Genomic DNA, 23,778 nt, shown 5'->3' on the forward strand with positions numbered 1-23,778 from the left:
CAGCGGTGACATCAGCAACGGCGGCGGCGGCAGCAGCAGCGGTGGCGTGGTACCACAAGTACCAGCCACTGCACGCTGCAGACATGTTTGGGGAGGGTCCCCAGGCCAGCACAGGCCTGGGGAGGGCGGCCACCGGCAGATCAGACCGCCCCACTGCACACTGATTGGAGCGATTGCGCGTCATAGCACGATCGCTCCAATCAGTGCTGCAGGGGCTGGGGGCGACATGTTTGAGGTCCACCTATGATATGCTGCAGCAGCTGCGGCATCTCATAGCTGGATCTCACAGGATCGCACTAATTCGGGCCTTATTTTTGCCGAAATTAGTGCGATCGATGTGGTTGGCGGTTCAGATTTGAACAGCCAATCACATCGATCGTCGATAGGGGGTGGCGATGCCGCCCCCCCTGGGGTCAAGCAAAGGTCCCCTGCTGTAAGAAACAGCAGGGGACATCATTTGAAAGCCGTTGCTATGGCCACGGCAATCAAATGAAGTTTAGGCAGTAAAATTACGTCCCTGGTCGTTAAGTCACGTTAAAATAGGACGTAATTTTACTGCCCGCGGTCGTGAAGGGGTTAAATCTAAGTCCCCTGACCCCTGTCTCATACTCACTCTTCAGCGGCTTCAATTTTTTTTTCAGTGTCGCTCTAGTCCCGAAAGTCAGAAGTTACATCACAAGTTCTCAATACAAGTGAGAGAGAGAGAGAGCGAGCGAGAGCGAGAGCGAGACTCTCATAGACTTGTATTGAGTTGTGACCACAAAAAATATACACCGGAATAAACGCTCCAAATACTCATTGTGAGAATGTAGCCTAACAGGCGAGATATCAGTCAGAAAGAGGTGACAGATCTGATGAAGCCACATATGGTGGCATAACGCGTGGGGCAGGCGCACCCACACTACCTCCCTCACTGCTCACTTATCTGGTATTGTATTGGCTCTCTTTAATCTGTATCATATTGTTAGTCTTACATTTGGTGACTATGTATTGCTGTAGATTGTCCTTTGGTACTGTTATTTTGAGCCTACAGTTAGGTCCAGAAATATTTGGACAGTGACACAAGTTTTGTTATTTTAGCTGTTTACAAAAACATGTTCAGAAATACAATTCTATATATAATATGGGCTGAAAGTGCACACTCCCAGCTGCAATATGAGAGTTTTCACATCCAAATCGGAGAAAGGGTTTAGGAATCATAGCTCTGTAATGCATAGCCTCCTCTTTTTCAAGGGACCAAAAGTAATTGGACAAGGGACTCTAAGGGCTGCAATTAACTCTGAAGGCGTCTCCCTCGTTAACCTGTAATCAATGAAGTAGTTAAAAGGTCTGGGGTTGATTACAGGTGTGTGGTTTTGCATTTGGAAGCTGTTGCTGTGACCAGACAACATGCGGTCTAAGGAACTCTCAATTGAGGTAAAGCAGAACATCCTGAGGCTGAAAAAAAAGAAAAAATCCATCAGAGAGATAGCAGACATGCTTGGAGTTGCAAAATCAACAGTCGGGTACATTCTGAGAAAAAAGGAATTGACTGGTGAGCTTGGGAACTCAAAAAGGCCTGGGCGTCCACGGATGGCAACAGTGGTGGATGATCGCCGCATACTTTCTTTGGTGAAGAAGAACCCGTTCACAACATCAACTGAAGTCCAGAACACTCTCAGTGAAGTAGGTGTATCTGTCTCTAAGTCAACAGTAAAGAGAAGACTCCATGAAAGTAAATACAAAGGGTTCACATCTAGATGCAAACCATTCATCAATTCCAAAAATAGACAGGCCAGAGTTAAATTTGCTGAAAAACACCTCATGAAGCCAGCTCAGTTCTGGAAAAAGTATTCTATGGACAGATGAGACAAAGATCAACCTGTACCAGAATGATGGGAAGAAAAAAGTTTGGAGAAGAAAGGGAACGGCACATGATCCAAGGCACACCACATCCTCTGTAAAACATGGTGGAGGCAACGTGATGGCATGGGCATGCATGGCTTTCAATGGCACTGGGTCACTTGTGTTTATTGATGACATAACAGCAGACAAGAGTAGCCGGATGAATTCTGAAGTGTACAGGGATATACTTTCAGCCCAGATTCAGCCAAATGCCGCAAAGTTGATCGGACGGCGCTTCATAGTACAGATGGACAATGACCCCAAGCATACACCCAAAGCTACCCAGGAGTTCATGAGTGCAAAAAAGTGGATCATTCTGCAATGGCCAAGTCAATCACCAGATCTTAACCCAATTGAGCATGCATTTCACTTGCTCAAATCCAGACTTAAGACGGAAAGACCCACAAACAAGCAAGACCTGAAGGCTGCGGCTGTAAAAGCCTGGCAAAGCATTAAGAAGGAGGAAACCCAGCGTTTGGTGATGTCCATGGGTTCCAGACTTAAGGCAGTGATTGCCTCCAAAGGATTCGCAACAAAATATTGAAAATAAAAATATTTTGTTTGGGTTTGGTTTATTTGTCCAATTACTTTTGACCTCCTAAAATGTGGAGTGTTTGTAAAGAAATGTGTACAATTCCTGCAATTTCTATCAGATATTTTTGTTCAAACCTTCAAATTAAACGTTACATTCTGCACTTGAATTCTGTTGTAGAGGTTTCATTTCAAATCCAATGTGGTGGCATGCAGAGCCCAACTCGCGAAAATTGTGTCACTGTCCAAATATTTCTGGACCTAACTGTATATGTTTTGTTCCATCTGCTTGACTTCATGAGGTTTTAGTGGTGGTGTGCCATTCTGCTCATGGGTGGATCACTCCTTTGATCTTCCCCATTTTTAAGTGTTAATATTTCTCTGTGTATTAATAAACATTTTCACAATTTTTGCATGCAACAAGGGGCTCCTCTTGCTTCATTCCATTATTCTGGATTTTCCAGTACATGATTGGTGTAGTTGTGCCCACTCTTTCCCATGTGTTGTGTTCTAGTATTCTATTTATGGGTTGGAGCACACTTCCATTACCTTATATATTTAATGTTGGTGCCATCCCTGATTTACCTTTGGAGGAGGAGGGCAAAGTGGCCGTATCTAGACTATTATATATTGCCAGGAAACTAATCGCTCAGCACTTGATCTCGGACCACAGTCCTACAATATCTGAAGATGTCATAAAAGTTAACTGGGTGATAAATGTGGAGAAAAGTATATATCGGAAAAGAAATGGCGTAATCAAATATGAAAAAATATGGGCACGATGGATAGATGGGTCAGGGTTGGCTTCGAGGGAACTGGTTAGATTTAGATTGGGCTTACTCTAAATTGATAAGGGGAAAAGGGCGAGAAATTTCTGCAGAACTTATCTATAATGATGATGGAGGTTTGGGGAGAAGAGAGTAGCATGGGAACAGGTTAGATTCTTCATCAAAAATGACATTTAACAGTGTACAATGCCAAACAAAGCAAAAACTCAAAGAAAAACAAAAGTCTAATTGGAATAATTGATAAATGCAATAATGGTACTTAAGAACTTGTGTCTGGGAATGTGTGGACCTGCAGATGTGACATTATCTCTCCTTTCTACAAGACTGTTTAATGTTTGTTGGGGGGGGGGGGATGGGAAGGGGATAGAGGCTGGGTAGCCTACAATGTTTATTTGGTTGTAACTTGTAAAACGTTAACCCCTTAACGACCCACGACGTACTGGGTACGTCAAAGATAGTGTGCCGTTAAGCCCCGCCCCCTGCCGCAGGCAGGCGGCGGCGATCCGCGGGCGGCGATCCGCGCACGTATCAGCTGTTTTCAACAGCTGACATGTGTGCCTCCTAGCCGCTGGTGGAATAGCTTCCACCCGCGGCCATTAACCCCTTACATCTCGCTGCCAAAATCTGGCAGCGATATGTATATGCGCGCCGCCATGACACTCACCCCGCCCCCAGCACAGGGTCATGTGATGACGCCTGTAGCTAACATGACTCACTTCCTCTCAATGCCGGAATACAGCCGGGATTGAAAGTAAAGCACCAAATCTGCAGTTCTCAGCTCTGTAGCTGAGATCTGCCGATAGTGCAGAGCGATCGGATTGCTGATCGCTATAGCCCCCTAGGGGGACTAGTAAAATAAAATTAAAAAAAAAAAAAAAAAAGTAAAAAAAAACAAAAACCTAAAAAGTTCAAATCACCCCCCTTTCACGCCATTGAAAATAAAGGGTTAAAAAAATAAAAAATATACACATATTTGGTATCGCCGCGTTCAGAAACGCCCGATCAAAATATAAAATCAATTAATCTGATCCGTAAATGGCGTAGCGGCAAAAAAATTCCAAACGCCAAAATTATGTTTTTTTGGTCGCCGCAAATTTTGCGCAAAATGCAACAACAGGCAATCAAAACGTAGCATCTCCGCAAAAATGGTACCGTTAAAAACGTCAGGTCGAGACGCAAAAAATAAGCAGTCACTGACCCTCAGATCCCGAAAAATGAGAATGCTACGGGTTTTGGAAAATGGCGCAAAACGTGCGCCACTTTTTTTGGACAAGCTTGTGTTTTTTTTTTTCCTGCCCCTGGACGAAGGCGTTGCCGAAACGCGCGTAGGGCTTCCTTGGATGTGACTGACCATAATCTGGTGCAGGTAATTGTACTTACATTATCTTATAACCTTTTTCCTTTGGGAACCCAGGATGGTGGGCCATTACTGACACCTGGTGGTTGGATTTATTACATGCAATCCCTATGGAGATATACAAGCTGTAATCTATGGTAGTTTTTGAACAATACATCAGTATATATATTCTGCTGGGTGATTGCACTATATATCCTATACTATATAACAAATGGTCGGATCTCTTTCCTTCCTAGTAATAAGCATATTATATGCAATCCCTATGTAGTTATATCAGCTGTAATCCATGGTAGCTTATGATTATTATATCTGCACATAAATTCTGCTAGGTGATTGCACTATAATTCTGTCAGTATTTTATATATTATTTGGTCGGATCCTTCTTTTCTATCAACAAGCTTATCATTTTCCCTGACATTACAAGGATCTTTGTATATGTACTGATTAGGTACGGTATAGATATGTATATAATTCTACAGAGACCTTGTGATGTGTAATAAGGTTATAATTACTACCTGCCCATGATGTGGAAATTGTCTATATGGTTGTTATATATATGGTCATCCACAGTTCCTTTTGTTACTGTTTTTAATCGAACACTGTGGTGTCTATCTCCTGTCTCTTATCAATTTAATAAATATGTGTTTGCAATAAATATGACTTCTGGTCGTTTTCTCTTTTTTCGTACAAATTAAATCACGATTGTCCTTGGATTGTCCATTGATATCCACAAATGTATTATTATAGGTATTAGCCTAAGATAACATGAATTAAAGGGGTGGTTCACCCATATTTTTTATTGTCTAGATCGATATTATATTGAGAAACAAAGTTTCTCTCAAATACCTTGTGTTGGCAATAGTGCCTGTGAGAGGCGATATTGCAGACCGCTGCTCCCCCGTCCAGTGACGTACCCGTCCAATGCTGCCTCGTCACATCCGTGCAGCCGGCTGCATTCTGAGCCCATCTGCTCCCTGCTCCTCCTCCCTCACAGCACGTCTCTTGCTTGCAGCGTTCTGCGAGGAGGGAGGGGGAGCAGGAGACGCTCTGTGCTGGGAGGGAGGAGGAGGGGGGAGCAAATGGGCTGTGACAGCAGTGAAACACCGCTCACAGCTCAGCGTCTGGAAGACTGCGGCCGGCTGCACGGATGTGACGAGGCAGCATTGGACGGGTACGTCACTGGACGGGGAACAGCGGTCTGCAATAGCGCCTCTCACAGGCACTATTGCCAACACAAGGTATTTGAGAGAAACATTGTTTCTCAATATAATATCGATCTAGACAATAAAAAATATGGGTGAACCACGCCTTTAAGAGCAACCATGTGGGTAAATCAATTGCCAATTATATATATGCCCTAGGGGGACTAGTAAAATAAAAAAAAAAAAAAAAAACCTAAAAGTTCAAATCACCCCCCTTTCACGCCATTGAAAATTAAAGGGTTAAAAAAATAAAAAATATACACATATTTGGTATCGCCGCGTTCAGAAACGCCCGATCAAAATATAAAATAAATTAAACTGATCCGTAAATGGCGTAGCGGCAAAAAAATTCCAAACGCCAAAATTACGTTTTTTGGTCGCCGCAAATTTTGCGCAAAATGCAACAACAGGCAATCAAAACGTAGCACCTGCGCAAAAATGGTACCGTTAAAAACGTCAGGTCGAGACACAAAAAATAAGCAGTCACTGACCCTCAGATCCCGAAAAATGAGAACGCTACGGGTTTTGGAAAATGGCGCAAAACGTGCGCCATTCTTTTTGGACAAGCTTGTGAATTTTTTTTAACCCCTTAGACACAAGTAAACCTATACATGTTTGGTGTCTACAAACTCGCACTGACCGGAGGCATCACATAGATACATCAGTTTTACCATATAGTGAACACAGTGAATAAAATATCCCAAAAACTATTGTACGATCACACTTTTTTAGCAATTTTTCCGCACTTGGAATTTTTTTTGACGTTTTCCAGTACACTATATGGTAAATCTTATGGTTTCATTTAAAAGTACAACTCGTCCCGAAAAAAAAGCCCTTACATGGCAAGATTGATGGAAAAATAAAAAAGTTACAGCTCTCGGAAGAAGGGGAGCAAAAAACAAAAACGCAAAAACGGAAAGTGCCCGGGGGCTGAAGGGGTTAATAAAAACATTTAATTAAAACAAATGGTGGTGCCATCCCCATTTGTTTGTTTTTTCTTTGTAGATATTTTAGTGACTGAACATTGTTTTGGGGTTTTTATTTTTTGTAAACCCAGTGCAGAAGTATGAAACAAAAAAAACTGTTTCTACCACAAATTTGGCAGAGGAGAACTTGGTATAAGGTTATTTTCAGGTTTGCTAAGGCTGCGATTACATCAAGTTCTTAAAGGGAATCTGTCACTAGATATTTTCTCCTCCATCTGACAGAAGCATAATGTAGAGACAGACACCCTGATTCCAGTAATGTGTCACTTAGGCTAGTTTCACACATCCAGCTTTTCCCCGGTTTGCCAGATTCGACGCACGCCAGTACAGTATGATACAGTATAATGGCAGCGCGACAAGCGCCGGTCACATGCTGTCATGTGACCCGAAGTTGTGGCGCTGCCATTGTACTGTATACACTGTACTGGCGTGCGCCGAATCCGACAAACTGGCGAAAAGCTGGATGTGTGAAACCGGCCTTACTGAGCTGCTTGCTGTCATTTTGATAAAAGTAACTTATCAGCTGCAGATGTACCAGATCTCTGAAGGCGGAGCTCTGTATAACACCGCCCACACCACTGATTGCCAGCTTTCTGCCCATGTAGTGTAAACATAAAGCCATCAGAGGTGGGTGTGGGGTTATAGAGAGTTCATGAATATGGATGACTACCTGGCTACTAGTCCTTCAGTGATAATTTCCTGCTAATAAAACAGTGATTTCATCAAATTACAGCATTACTGGAATCATAGGTCTGTCTCTACATTATGGAAAAATAGCAAAGAGGACTAAATATCCTCCACAATTTAGAATACTCACAGCAAGATAAAGCAGTGGTGAACTGCCCAGGCAAAGAAAAACTAATGCACTAACAGGGTGCAGCGAAACCCCCAATAGATGGAAGTATCACAGGTGTAAGAGGAGCAAATCACTCACACAACTCCAGAATATGGAGGGGGTGATCGCTGGATGGTAAAATTGCACACTAGTGGCTTGCATAGGGCTCCGTTCACAGTTACAGGCGCATAGTAACTCAGTCAGCAGCCTATTACACACCCATACTATTCGATCAGGCGGGCTGCCCGGTACTAGTGTGCACCGTATAGGGACGGAGTCTCCAATATGCAAGTCCAAACATTAAGGGGCCTGGCTGCACCCAGTTTTCTATTTATATAGGATTAGTGTAGAGACCTACAAGTATGAAGAACTGTGACGTGGTTTGTTGTTTAATGTTATTTTGGCCATAACATCAACTAAAACCTCAGATATTGTGTATTTCTTTTTCTGCACATGACATTTTATACGGGGTGCAGCCAGGCCCCTTAATGTTTGGACTTGCATATTGGAGACTCCGTCCCTATACCATGCACACTAGTACCGGGCAGCCCGCCTGATCGAATAGTATGGGCGTGTAATAGGCTGCTGACTGGGTTACTATGCGCCGGTAAGTGTGAACGGAGCCCTATGCAAGCCACTAGTGTGCAATTTTCCCATCCAGCGATCACCCCCTCCATATTCTGGAGTTGTGTGAGTGATTTGCTCCTCTCACACCTGTGATACCTCCATCTATTGGGGGTTTCTCTGCACCCTGTTAGTGCATTCGTTTTTCTTGGCCTGGGCAGTTCACCACTGCTTTATCTTGCTGTCTCTACATTATGCTCTTGGTGACAGATTCTCTTTAATGTTATATTTATTCTTCTAACAAGTAAAAACAGAAACCACTATTTTCTCATCTGGAATGAATGATACTTGTCATGTTATTTCAAGTTTAGGTTTGTATCTGTTATCAAACGGAAAGATGGTGTTTTTTCTAAGTAGTATGATTTTATTTAAGAAAGGGAACCAGATCTATCATGCAACAGTGGCGAGAAAGATAATGTCTGTAACCGTCTACAGCAGACCTGGGCAAGGGGCGGCCCGCGGGCCACATCCGGCCCGCCTGCTCTCTGTGACCGGCCCGCCCGTCTTCAGCCGGTGCAGTGGAGCCGGGCTGCAGCGTGCCGAGCAGGGAGAGATCCTGTGCAGGTCCGCACAGTCAGTGCAGGCAGCGGAACGCAGGAGTCTTTCCTCTGTTCCCTGCCGGCACTAATTGTCAGTGACACACGTGCGCGCTCTGACGTTGTCAGTACTGCGCTGCGTGTGTCATTTCAAAAGTTCCCGCCCGCCCTGCAGGAGAAGGAGCAGCACAGCAGACGGAATAAACCATCCTGCAGGACCTGCGATGACGTCACGCCCATGTGACTGTGTGGGAGGAGACACGGGATGCCGGGCAGAAAGCAAGAGAACTGAATCCTGAAGGAGATGTGGACACATGATAACTGGTAATAAGAAAAGAGGGGACATGAGAGGGAGGGGGCTGCAGGGTGAGTGCATATGTGGGAAGATGGAGCTGCAGGGTGAGTGGCATATGTGGGAAGATGGAGTTGCAGGGTGAGTGGCATATGAGGGAAGATGGAGTCGCAGGGTGAGTGGCATATGAGGGAAGATGGAGTCGCAGGGTGAGTGGCATATGTGGGAAGATGGAGTTGCAGGGTGAGTGCATATGTGGGAAGATGGAGCTGCAGGGTGAGTGGCATATGTGGGAAGATGGAGTTGCAGGGTGAGTGGCATATGAGGGAAGATGGAGTCGCAGGGTGAGTGGCATATGTGGGAAGATGGAGTCGCAGGGTGAGTGGCATATGAGGGAAGATGGAGCTGCAGGGTGAGTGGCAAATGAGGGCTGCAGACTGACAGAAGGATGTGAAGGGGTGCAGAGTGTTTGAGAGGGGTAAGTTGGTGTACAGGCAGGGTGAGATATGTGGGCAGGGTGTGACATATCGTGGTGTAGTGTGTGTGATCTGGGGGGTGCAGGCTGTATGGGGAGCAGGGTGTGTGAGATATGGGGGTGCAGGTTGTATGGGGAGCAGGGTGTGTGACATATGGGGGTGTAGTGTGTGTGATATGGGGGTGCAGGCTGTATGGGGTGTAGTGTGTGATATGGGGGTGCAGGCTGTATGGGGAGCAGGGTGTGTGACATATGGGGGTGTAGTATATTACAGGTGTGCTATATGGAGGTGTATATAGTGGTGTAGTATATGGGGGTATAGTGATGTAGTATATTACAGGTGTGCTATATGGAGGTGTATATTACAGGTGTGCTATATAGGGGTGTAGTGATGTAGTATATTACAGGTGTACTATATTACAGGTGTAGTATATAGGGGTGTAATGATGTAGTATATCGGAGGTGTATTATATAGTGGTGTAGTATATGGGGGGTATAGTGATGTAGTATATTACAGGTGTGCTATATGGAGGTGTATATTACAGGTGTGCTATATAGGGGTGTAGTGATGTAGTATATTACAGGTGTACTATATTACAGGTGTAGTATATAGGGGTGTAATGATGTAGTATATCGGAGGTGTATTATATAGTGGTGCAGTATAATACAGGTGTATATGGGAGTGTAGTATAATACAGGTGTAGTATATAGGGTTGTAGTGGTGTAGTTTATTACAGGTGTACTATATGGAGGGGGTGTAGTGATTTAGTATATTGGGTAGAACTGAGGTAATTATATTAGTCCGGCCCTCTAAACCAATCCCAATTTCTTATGCGGCCCCATGGGAAAATTAATTGCCTACCCCTGGTCTACAGTATCCCCCAGCAATCAGCTTATTGTCAGGGAACAAAACGACATGTGGCCAATCATGAGTATTACCGCTAATGGCTGCTCTGGGACTGCCTGTCTCTCTTCTTCCTCCACACTCTTCCGGCAACTCTGGCAAATCCACAGTGGCATTTCACCCAGGAGGTTCTGTGCTAAAGAGGGCATGAATGAGGCGGGAATTTCATCCACAGGTGACAGCAACGCATTGTGCGGAGTCGAGCTTAGCCAATCTTTCTTCTCGCGGTGACACAACAGGCAGCACGTCTGTACAAAGTCACTTGAAGACGGCAGTACCTAGGCAGAAAACAGCACAACACAATTAGAAGAGCAGCAAGAACAAATTGAAGATTCATAATGTGAAATATAGAATTAATGGTGGCATAAGTAAGAAGTCCCGGATACATCCTTATTCCAGACCAGGTCTTGTCAGGTGGTAAGCCACTCAATGTTATACAAAGCCACAGTAAGGATCACAGACATAATACAGACTGGCCAAAGGGGCACCGTACTCTGCTGACCGGTACCCAAATTCCTCATAATCCCGACAGCACTAGGGGCAGGCAGTGTATGTACGTCCATAATAAATGACAATAGGTCTAATGGATATGAATAACATAGGGCTTACAGAGGAGGCATCTTAGAATCGTGAATCCCACTCAACCACTTGATAGTCTTTAAAAGTCTGGATCCGAGCAGTTTCAAAAGAACCAGAACACTGACCCCAGCTACACCAGATTTCAGCACCAAATTTGCACATGCTGGCAGAAAACTGCATCAAAACTGTTTTTGTGCATGCTTTGGCCAAGAGATGCAGATTGGGGGCGGAAAGGTTTACACCATATTCCTGCACCAAATCTACACCTCCTGGCAAATAATCTAATCCCTATCGCAATAAAACCACATGGAGTTTTGATGTGGTGTTTTGTTTTTTTGCCAGGAGGTGTAGATTGGGTACAGGAATATGGTGCAGAAAATTTCAGCACCAAATTTGCATCTCTTGACAAAAACACAAACAAAAATGCAGTTTTCTGCCAGGAGATGCAGGGCTGTGAACTCAGTGACCTCATGTGAGGTGAAGTCACTGAGTTTAATGAGGTCAACTGAGGTCAGGTTACCTGTGGTCACAGGTGGGCCACCGTGGGAACCTCCAGCTGTGACCGCAAATAAACTGAGTGACGTCAATGCTCATTGCTGCGCCTCATTCATTCTCTGCCTGAAGTCCACAGCATGCGGTCATGTTCTGTGCCTGCGTGCTGTGCCTTCAGCAAGGTAGTAGAGCAAGAATTGTTGTGGGACCTCGTGCAGATTACTTCAGAACTGGATGTTTTAAAAGGTTCACAAAGGGGGTGAAAGAGGGTGTGTTTTTTAGTATTTTATTTCAAATAAAGCAAACAACGAAAAAATCCTTTATTTATTTTCACTTACAGATTAGTTAAGGGGGGCTCAGACACTTCCCATTTCTAATCTAAGGCTTAGTGGCAGCTATGAGCTGTCATTAACCCCTTATTACCCCTGCACCAGGGCAATCGGGATGAGTCGGGAAAAGTTCCGGGATTGCTGCATCTAAGGCTATGTCCGCACGTTGCTTTTTACCTGCTTTTTTGCTGCTTTTTCAACTGCAGCGTTTAATGGCAAAATGGTTGTGTTCTGCTTTTCAAGCAAAGTCTATGGGAATTTGGGTTTCTTGTCCGCACTATGCACTTCAAACTGCAGCCTTTTGTTGCAGAACTTTGGTCAAAAACTCAGCTTTGCAGTGCAAAACCAAAATGGCAAAAACAATTGACAGGTCTCTCTCACATGATGAGCTTTTGGTTTGTTTTTTATGTTGCTAACTTTTTGGACCAATTATGTAAATTATATTCCAGGTGGTTTTTATGTCTCTTGTTGGCATGGCAGGTTTTAAATTAAGCTCTTTTGCTTTTGGCCCGTCCTGGTAGTTGACAAATCTTTACTGATATACTTGTGTGTGGATTAAATGCATTTTTGATGCATTTCCACAGCAAAAATGCATTTAGGCTATGTGCGCACGTTGCGTAGTGTCCATGCTGCAAATTCTGCAGCGATTTGTCAGCACATGTGCACTTCAAATCGCTACAGAAACACTGTAATGATGCTGTGTGTCTGCAGAATAGATGCCGATTTCAGGCGCTCGGGATGCTGCCTCTCCCATAGACAGAATGGGAGCTGCATCCAAAGCGCACGAAATAAGTGACATGTTGCTTTTTTGAGCGCAGCGATTTGGATCAAAATTTCAGCATCCAAATCGCTGCGCTCTCAAACGCAACGTGCGGATGGATTATGCACAATCTACATAGATTGTGCTGGGGCCGCAGGATGCACGCATTTACGTTGCAGTGCAATATGCAGCGTAAACGCATGAAATTACGCAACGTGCGCACACAGCCTAAATGGAACCTGTCACGTGGAAAAATGCTATTAAAGGGAATCTGTCAACAGGGTTTTGCTACTTCATTGAGAGCAGCATAATGTAGAAAGAGACCCTGATTCCAGCGATGTGTCACTTACTGAGCTGTTTGCTGTCATTTTGATAAAATCAATGTTTTCTCTCCTGCAGATCTAGCAGTCAGGCCGGGGCCACACAGGGACTACTGCGATCTTCACATGACACTCGGGTCACACTGGCAGCACAGCGGGAGCAGAGTGTCATGCGAGTGTCACTGCGACTGAGGTCAGATCATGCGATCAGACTTCAGCTGCGGGGGTGGGCCGGCCATGAGGAGGGGAGGGCCTACGCTGAGGAGGGGAGTTTGGGATTTATCTCCCGCTCTCCTCCGTAGCCGGCTATTGCCATTCTCACCCTGCACTCGCGGTACACCGGTGTACTGAGAGTACAGTGCGATGTTTTTCTCGCCCCATAGACTTGAATGGGTGCGAGAGAAACAAAGATCGCATTACACCCGCAGCATGCTGCGACTATTTTCTCGGTCCGATTAGGGCTGGGAAAATAATATCTCATGGGTGCTGACACAGAGTAATATTGTCTGAGTGGAATGCGATGTTTTATTGCACTCCACTCGCTCCGATTTTCATACCGTGTGGCTTAGGCCTTATACAGAGCTCATGAATATGCTGGACTACCTGGCAGCAGGCCAAGTAGTCCTCTAATGATAATTTACTGCTGATTAATCAGCGATTTTATTAAAACTACACTAACCAGCCAGGTAAGTGACACATTGCTTGAATCAGGATTTCTGTCTCTACAGTATGCTGTTCTCAAATTAGGTGGCAAAAACCTGGTGACAGCTTCCCTTTAACCTGCAGATATATGGTAAATCTGCAGGTTAGTGGCCGGGGCCTGTACATTAAACCCATCTTCCGGAAGGAAAAGAACTTTAATCCTCCCGCAGTGTTCTCGTTTCAGACATGGAGGTGGCGCCGGTTCATTCACTATTCTGTGTGCACAGCGACGGCTGTCACTGGCTGATAGCTGGTTCTAATGCAGAGCGGCTGTCAGTCAGTGCGGTGGGTGATATTACAGCTGCAGCTCTCTATACACAGAGTGGTGACTGCCTCCATGACTGAAACTGGAACACTGCGGGAGGATTAATGTTCTTTTCCTCCAGCAGCGGAGATTAATGGGCATCTGCTTTTTTACCTTGGGTTTTTTTTGCATCTAAAACTAATAAGTCTTTGGGGAAAATCTGGACAGAAAACTGTAAGAAGAGAACTCGACCATGTGAATTTAAAAGCTGCACCGCAATCAGTTTACGCTGAGTAATAAAGAAGCGCAGGCGGCAGGAGATTGCTATAAATCCCATCCACTTTGCATTGATGCGTTTTTTGATGCATTTTTTTCCATTACATTCAATGGATGAAAAACGCAGGGAAAAACGCAAAAAGAATTGACATAATGCATGTCTGTGGTCCCCACAAAAACGCAGCAAAAAAAATAAATAACTAAACTGCACTGTGCGGACAGCAAAAATATCTCAGACTTTGCTGGGGAATGAAATTCATGCAGTTTTGAGACCAAAACTGCACCCAAAAAATGAGCAAAAACGCAGAAAAAAAAAAAAAAAGAAAAAGAAAAAACACAGCATGCACACATAGCTTAAGGCTGGGGCCACACGGGGACTACTGCGATGCTCGCATGAGACTTGGCTCACGCTGGCAGTACAGCGAGCCGAGTGTTATGCGAGTGTCACTGCGACTGAACTCCGATCATGCGAGCAGACCTCAGCTGCGGGGGAGGGGCTGGCATTGAGGAGGGAAGGAGGGATTTATCTCCCTCTCTCCTCCGTTGCTGGCTATTGCCATTCTTGCACTGCACTAGCGGTACACCGGTGTACCGCGAGGGCAGTGTGATTTTTCTCTCGCCCCATTCACTTGAATGGGTGCGAGAGAAAGAGTCTCGCATTACAATCCCAGCATGCTGCGATTGTTTTCTCGGTCCGATTAGGGCTGAGAAAATAATCGCTCATGTGTGCTGTCACACAGGCTAGAATTGGTCCGAGGGGAATGCGATGTTTTATCGCACTCCACTCGCACTGATTTTCTCGCCTTGTGGCTTAGGCCTTACAATCATACCGCAGTGCCTAAACTCACTAATGGTCCTAAAGGCTTGGACAGAAAACTAAGCTGTAATATTCCAAACCCTATCCCCCGGCCTTCCCTCGTCATAAGGCCCAGAATGAAAATTTGGAGCATTTTTATGCTGGTGAATTTCTGCAGCATTTCTGAACCAATTTATCTTATTTAAGTTACTTATGTTTTTAGTGCGTTTTTTTGTAGAGGGTTTTTGTCCGGGTTTCCCTCTTTTTTATATGTACTGTTTTAAAGAAAACTAACTTTCTGACTGCTGAAACGATTGATAAAGTCCTGTGCAGATTAGGCAGGGTTCACTCAGCGTTTGCCATGATGTTCAGTGGCTCAGTTGGGATTTAGATGAGAACAACCGTAAAATTTGAGCGTATAGACCAGCGGGGGTCTCTGACTATAGTGATGCAGGTGGAGCCACAGTGTGCGCTGTTGGACATCATTTTCAGTCTATTGGAGGCGGGCAAGACGTGGTCTACAACATCTTGCTAGCCCACCTCCACTAGGTATACATAGCCAAACATTCTGCAGGACAAGCAGCAGCGTTCACTACTCCATATATCTTACTCCAGCGGGTGCAAGGCTCACACAGGGATGTAGTACACCACTCATCCGGCCTCTCCATTAATGAGGAGCGACCGACCCCAGCCCAACTGCTCCTCAAGACCAGAGTGAACAACGCCGATGTACGATACATCAGGGCCTCAGCCTTAAAAGTCATAGCACTAGCAGACTGGTGTACTCACTTTGGAAACCTATATCAGAATGAACGTATAGTCCTTATTGACTATTTTATCAATTGATTTATAAATGGAGTAAAAAAAATAAAATAAATAAAATAAATGCTCATTTTATTATAATTCAAGAAAATGTATACAGGTACTCAAAAGCATTTTCCAAGCAATTACACCAGCCTCATCAGGTCTGACAGCCTGCAGATTGTCACAGATTATCAATAAGTCAAATCCGTTTTGATGTTCAACATACATATAACTGTCTGAATAGTGAATGATTGGTCCAAATTAAAACTAATCTACTTCAACAGCAAGAAAAATTAAAATAGATGTATAGCTCCGTATTAGGAATTACATGGACAACTTTCTTAGTTAACCAATTTGCAAGGTGTAGTATATTCTACAAATGGCACAAAAATATTGAGGCAGGAACGTGTATATTATTCAAGTATAAGATAATATAACCAGTACCATACAGTCATGGCCGAAGAAGTGTTGGCACCCTTGAAATTGTTCCCAAAAGTGAAGTATTTCTCCCAGAAAGTGATGGCAATTACACGTTTATTTTCTTGTGTGTATTAGAACACACAAAAAAAAAAAAAAAAAGGAAAAAAGGCAAACTGGACTTAATACTCAAAACCCCCAAAATGGTATGGACAAAATTGTTGGCACCTCTCCAAAATTGTGGGTACGCAACTTTGTTTCAGGTGTGGGCAATATGAAAAGCACATCTGAAACCAGATAACAAAAAAAGTTGAAGTTGACATAATCTTTGTATTGTGTGAGCCACACTAAGCATGGAGAACAGAAAGAGGAGAAGAGAACTGTCTGAGGATGTAAAAAACAAAATTGTTCAAACAGATCAACAATCTCAAGGTTAGAAGTCCATCTCCAGAGATCTTGATGTTCCTTTGTCCATGGCATAACAATCAAGAAGTTTACAATTAGTGATGAGCTAGCACTACCATGCTTGTGTCTTGTAAAGAGCAGTTTGATGCTGAGATGGGCTTAACTCATTTACAGAGTACAATGAAAATCAATGGGGAACTCAAGCATTTTCTGGAAAAAGTGCTTGAGTTCCCCAGTGACTTCCGTGATACTCAGTAAACAAGTCGAGCCTGTCCGAGCACCAAACTGCTCATTACGAGTACTGAGCACCCGAGTACGTCTCACTCATCGCTATTTACAACCCATTGCACTGTAGCTAATCTCCTGGGACAGAAAAATTGTTGAAAAATTGCAATTCAGGATTATCCGGATGGTGGATACGCAGCCCCAATCAAGTTCAAAGAAAATTTAAGCTGTCTTGCAGACTCAGGGTGCAACAGTATCAGCGTGAAATATTCGTCGACATTTGGTTGAAATGAAACACTATGGCAGGAGACCCAGGAGGACCCCACTGCTGACACAAACATAAAAAGGCTAGACCGCAGTTTTCCAAAAACGTACGAGAATAAGCCAAAATCCTTCTTGGAAAACGTCTTGTGGACTGATGAGACCAAGACAGAACATTTTGATAAGCATCATGTTATTGTTTACCAAAAACAGAATGAGGCCTACAAGGAAAAGAGCACAGTACCTACAGTCAAATATGGTGGAGGTTCAAAGATGTTTTGGGGTTGTGTCATTGCCTCTGGGTGCAAGCCGTCATAAAATCTAAATATTATCAAAGTATTTTGGGTGGCAATGTAGTGATCAGTGTCAGCAAGCAGGGTTTGTGTGCTAGGTCATGGGTGTTCCAGCAGGAAAACGACCCCAAACACTTCAATAAGACCCCAGAAATGGATGGAAACAAAGCACTGGAGAGCTCTGAAGTGGCAGCAATGAGTCTGGATCAAAAACCCCATTGAACATCTGTGGATAGGTCTAAGAATTGCCATTGGGACAAGGCGCCCTTCATATACGAGAGACCTGGAGCAGTTTGCAAAAGAAGAATGGTCCAAAATTCCAGCTGAGAGGTGTCAGAAGCGATTGATTGCAGAAACTTATTCCAAACGGTATGCAAGGAAATATTAAGTGGAGGGTGCCAACTTTTTTGTCCGGTCCTTTTTGGGGGTTTGTGTGAAGATATGACCATTTTGCCTTTTTCTCCTTCTTTTGTGTTGTTCCAATACGCCCAAAGCAAATAAACATGTAACTGCAATAATATTCTGGGAGAAATACTTACATTTCTGCAACAATTCCAAGGGTGCCAATACTTCTGGCCATGACTGTATTTATTATAGGGACATGCCATAGCTTTCTATAGCACACGTGTGAATATCCATAGGGAATGTCAACGTTCCTGCACTGAAGGGGACATCTACTACATGTCTTGTAGAACATGTTTTCTATGCAAATTTAATTTACATGATATATATATATATAAAAAGTATAATTAGAGCATTTGTAACAGTAGTAAATAGGTGGAGCGCATAATACAGAGGAGACTAAAGTGTATAGTAAGGGAGGAATGTAATACAGAGGCCACAACAGTGTATAGTTATGGAGGAGTGTAATACAGAGGACACAACAGTGTATAGTAAGGGAGGAATGTAATACAGAGGCCACAACAGTGTATAGTTATGGAGGAGTGTAATACAGAGGACACAACAGTGTATAGTAAGGGAGGAATGTAATACAGAGGACACAACAGTGTATAGTAAGGGAGGAATGTAATACAGAGGACACAACAGTGTATAGTTATGGAGGAGTGTAATACAGAGGACACAACAGTGTATAGTTATGGAGGAGTGTAATACAGAGGACACAACAGTGTATAGTTATGGAGGAGTGTAATACAGAGGACACAACAGTGTATAGTAAGGGAGGAGTGTAATACAGAGGACACAACAGTGTATAGTAAGGGAGGAGTGTAATACAGAGGACACAACAGCGTATAGTAGGGGAGGTGTGTAATACAGAGGACATAACAGCGTATATTAATGGAGTCTCATTGAACGTTTTTTGTCTCTGGGAAAAAAACGTATTGCGCCGAATCCGGTGCAATACGGCGTGATTTACAATGAAAACCTACGGCCGCCGGATCCGGCAAAAAACTGATGCGGCCGCTGGATCCGTTTTATTAAACTGAGCATGCTCCAATTTATTGAAAAAAAAAAACGGATCCAGGAAAAAAACGGACAAAACTGATGCAAAAAAAAAAAAAAAAAACCAGATGCGCCGGATCTGCTTTTTGACGGATCAGGTATACTAGATCCATATAAAAAAGAAAAAAAAAAAAGAAGAAGAGATCAGGTGCATCCGTTTTTGCATATTCTGCGCTAGATCCGTTGCATCAGGCACACGCCGGATTGTGCCTGATGCCAAAAAACTGATGTGTGAACATAGCCTAAGGCTATGTGCGCACGTTGCGTAAATTCATGCAGTTACGCTGCGCTTTGCAGCGCAGCGTAACTGCATGCGTCCTGCGTCCCCTGCACAGTCTATGGAGATTGTGCAGGGGCCGAGCGCACGTGGCGTCTCAGAGCGCAGCGCTTCGGCTACTGCCGAAGCGCTGCGCAAAAAGAAGTGACATGTCACTTCTTCCGTGCGCTTTCCCGGCAGCTCCTGCTCTGTCTATGGCAGGAGCTGCAGGCAGAGCGCACGTTCTCGCCGGCACCATGCGCTTCAGAACGGAGCTTTTCAGCTGCGCTCTGAAGCGCACCTTTTCGGTGCTGGGCTAGTACGCAACGTGCGCACATACCCTTAGGCTACTTTCACACATCCGGCTGTAGCAGTGCGGCACAATCCGGCGCTCTGCTGAAAAAACGAAACCTTTTTTTTGCCGCCAGTTTCGTTTTTCCCAGCATTGACTTGCATTGGCGTTCGGTCCGGTTTTGCCGCATGCGACAGATTTAGCCTATGCGGCGGCCGGATGGAACGTTCCCTGACACGTTTTTTGCTCCGGCAAAAAGAACCGCATCGCGCCGCATCCGGCCGCTGCGGCGCATTTTTCAATGCATGCCTATGGACGCCGGATGCAGCGTGATGCGGCAAAAACCGCATCCGGCCGCAGCATGCGGTTTCTTCCACTGCACATGCTCAGTAGCATGCCGCAACCGGAAAAAAAACGGACGAGCCGCATGTAAAAAACGTATGCAAATGATGCAGCGTTTTCGCTGCATCCGTTGCATAGGTTTCACAGCCGGATTGAGCCGCACTGCAAAAAACGGATGTGTGAACATAGCCTTATTCGGCCGCTTTACTTTCAGTGCAGGAAACTCACTCCAGAAGTTCATTGAGGATTTCTGAATGATCCAATGTTGTCCTAAATAACTGATGATGATAAATATAAGCCACCTGTGTGTCATCAAGTCTCCGTATAAATGCACCTGCTCTGTGAAGGGAAGGTGTATAATACAGGAGGGCACAACAGTATATAATAGGGGAAGTGTGTAATACAGAGGACACAACAGTATATAGTAGGGGAGGTGTGTAATACAGAGGACGTATTTTGTATTTAACCGAGGTGGGTGTACATTACACACACTGTATATAGTATAGCGGGGTGCACATTACTGTATATAGTATGGCAGGGTGTACATCACTGTATATAGTATGGCAGGGTGTACATCACTGTATATAGTATAGCAGGGTGTACATTACTGTATATAGTATAGCGGGGCGTACATTACTGTATATAGTATAGCGGGGTGTACATTACTGTATATAGTATAGCAGGGTGTACATCACTGTATATAGTATAGCGGGGTGTACATTACTGTATATAGTATAGCAGGGTGTACATTACTGTATATAGTATGGCAGGGTGTACATTACTGTATATAGTATAGCGGGGTGTACATTACTGTATATAGTATAGCAGGGTGTACATTACTGTATATAGTATAGCAGGGTGTACATTACTGTATATAGTATAGCAGGGTGTACATTACTGTATATAGTATAGCAGGGTGCACATTACTGTATATAGTATAGCAGGGTGCACATTACTGTATATAGTATAGCAGGGTGTACATTACTGTATATAGTATAGCGGGGTGCACATTACTGTATATAGTATAGCAGGGTGTACATTACTGTATATAGTATAGCAGGGTGTACATCACTGTATATAGTATAGCAGGGTGTACATTACTGTATATAGTATAGCAGGGTGTACATTACTGTATATAGTATAGCAGGGTGTACATTACTGTATATAGTATAGCAGGGTGTACATTACTGTATATAGTATAGCAGGGTGTACATTACTGTATATAGTATAGCAGGGTGTACATTACTGTATATAGTATAGCGGGGTGTACATTACTGTATATAGTATAGCAGGGTGTACATTACTGTATATAGTATAGCAGGGTGTACATCACTGTATATAGTATAGCGGGCTGTACATTACTGTATATAGTATAGCAGGGTGTACATTACTGTATATAGTATAGCAGGGTGTACATTACTGTATATAGTATAGCGGGGTGTACATTACTGTATATAGTATAGCAGGGTGTACATCACTGTATATAGTATAGCAGGGTGTACATTACTGTATATAGTATAGCAGGGTGTACATTACTGTATATAGTATAGCGGGGTGTACATTACTGTATATAGTATAGCAGGGTGTACATTACTGTATATAGTATAGCAGGGTGTACATTACTGTATATAGTATAGCAGGGTGTACATTACTGTATATAGTATAGCGGGGCGTACATTACTGTATATAGTATAGCAGGGTGTACATTACTGTATATAGTATAGCAGGGTGTACATTACTGTATATAGTATAGCGGGGTGCACATTACTGTATATAGTATAGCAGGGTGTACATTACTGTATATAGTATAGCAGGGTGTACATTACTGTATATAGTATAGCAGGGTGTACATCACTGTATATAGTATAGCAGGGTGCACATTACTGTATATAGTATAGCGGGGTGTACATTACTGTATATAGTATAGCAGGGTGTACATTACTGTATATAGTATAGCAGGGTGTACATTACTGTATATAGTATAGCAGGGTGTACATCACTGTATATAGTATAGCAGGGTGCACATTACTGTATATAGTATAGCGGGGTGCACATTACTGTATATAGTATAGCAGGGTGTACATTACTGTATATAGTATAGCAGGGTGTACATTACTGTATATAGTATAGCGGGGTGTACATTACTGTATATAGTATAGCGGGGTGTACATTACTGTATATAGTATAGCAGGGTGTACATTACTGTATATAGTATAGCAGGGTGTACATTACTGTATATAGTATAGCGGGGCGTACATTACTGTATATAGTATAGCAGGGTGTACATTACTGTATATAGTATAGCAGGGTGCACATTACTGTATATAGTATAGCAGGGTGTACATTACTGTATATAGTATAGCGGGGCGTACATTACTGTATATAGTATAGCAGGGTGTACATTACTGTCTATAGTATAGCAGGGTGTACATTACTGTATATAGTATGGCAGGGTGTACATTACACACAGCACTACACCCGTGGGCGGTGTGTCTGCAGAGCACATGTGGGTAGCCTGCAGAGCCGCTGGCCCTTACCTGCCCCCCTTTGCCCATCTCCTCGGGGCTTTCTCTGGCATCTGTCTCTGGTCCATCAGAAGAGGGGGACCCTTTCCCCGGCCTCTGCTGCCCCAGCGCCCGCTCCCTCCGGCCGCTTCCCTGCTTGTTCCGCCTCCTGGTCATTGCTTGCTCCGTCTCTGGGCCTCCCGGACTCACACACTTCGTTCCGACACCAAATATAATGGGCAAAGACAACAATCCAGCCCTATACCCCTTGGACAGGACAACAGGCAATATGGCGGCTTGCTGGGGAACATTACCACGCCCCTTGCCAACAGGGTAAAGGTTACAGCGCAGCTGACATCCAGTCTGAACCTTGATGTCGATGCCGCCATTTTTACTAATGGCAAATTTACATCTACCGTACGTGCAGCCAGAGCAGTAGGTGAAAGGCGACGCCATCTTTACTGTGGGCACCAATCGCTTGTGCCAGCGCTAGGGTGAATGTTGGCGCTACATATAGCAGCCATGGGCGGGTGCTGGGTGGCAGGTCTAGCCCGCTCGCTCTGGGTCCTGTCAGCATGTGGTGCTGAGGAGGACATACAGGTGAGGAAGCAGGCTTAGGCGCCATCAGGAGGAAAGATGGCAATTCAGTTGCTACAGAGGAACCTGGGGCAGACATGCTCCAACAGATACAGCATGTGCATACTGCACAGACATATGTACAGGGAGATATTCTCCAAAAAAAAAAATATATATATATTCCTATTTATATATAGTGTTTAACATGGACACCACAACACCAAGTAGTCTTGGAGAGCACAGGGTGGATGGACATGTTACTGATAGGCAAGTGATGAAATAATGGAAACGTTTTCAAAACATCTTGCTTTATTCATTATAATGACAGTATATACACAGAAATATCCGCACACACGCCTTAGCCGCTATCGATGGTCATTAAAGGATTATCTGCGACTTCTTTTCCTATGAGCCTAAGGCTATGTGTCCACATTGTATTTTTATATACAGAAAATCTATTTTGGCAGGAAAAAAAGCAGCTGGAAAAATGCACATTATATATTGTGTTTGCATGTTCTTTCACGTGTTTTTTTGTGCGTTTTTATTTAGTCATGGCACTCGTTGGGGGTCCTGCACTGTATCCCCGCAATCGCCATTGGGTCACCAGCTGATATTATAGCCAGAACCCAGGGGGAGGAATCTCTAACTTCTTGCTGGGTATCCAGTCCCTGTACTGCAATCACAGAGACCCAATCGCTGCCATGGTAACGCCGGGTCATAACCATGACGACCCAGGGTTATGTATTGCCTTACAGACCAGGGCACCTACTTAAAGAGCATCAGATGCGATATGCTAATGACTCCCGGCTCAGGCTCTGCTGCGAGCGTGAGCCAAGCGTCATGCAACTGTGACCCGATCCTGCAATTGGGTCACAGCTGTGAAGCTGAGGCCGGGCGCTGCGGAGGAGAGGAGGGGTTAATTCCCCCCCCCCCATCTCCTCCATTGTCCGCCTGTGGCTATATCACTGCACTGGGATAACAGAGTGCAGTCCGATGTTGCTCTCGCACCCATTCACTTGAATGAGTGCGA

The 23,778-nt window shown here is 44.2% G+C and overlaps 1 protein-coding gene across 1 annotated transcript in view; it reads right to left on the reverse strand.

The window, feature by feature from the left end:
* Window positions 1–22,464, reverse strand: part of FAM193B (family with sequence similarity 193 member B) — a 112,732-nt gene extending 90,268 nt beyond the window's left edge. Inside the window, exons 1-2 of the mRNA XM_075344522.1 lie at window positions 22,206–22,464; window positions 10,450–10,692 (exon numbers count right to left, since the gene is read on the reverse strand). Of these exons, the coding sequence (XP_075200637.1) occupies window positions 10,450–10,692; window positions 22,206–22,349 (387 nt within the window). The 5' untranslated portion in view covers window positions 22,350–22,464. The remainder of the gene's footprint in view (window positions 1–10,449; window positions 10,693–22,205) is intronic.
* Between the last annotated feature and the right edge of the window lie 1,314 nt (window positions 22,465–23,778).

Source organism: Anomaloglossus baeobatrachus, chromosome 4 (genome assembly GCF_048569485.1).
Source record: "Anomaloglossus baeobatrachus isolate aAnoBae1 chromosome 4, aAnoBae1.hap1, whole genome shotgun sequence".
In the NCBI taxonomy this organism is placed as follows: domain Eukaryota; kingdom Metazoa; phylum Chordata; class Amphibia; order Anura; family Aromobatidae; genus Anomaloglossus; species Anomaloglossus baeobatrachus.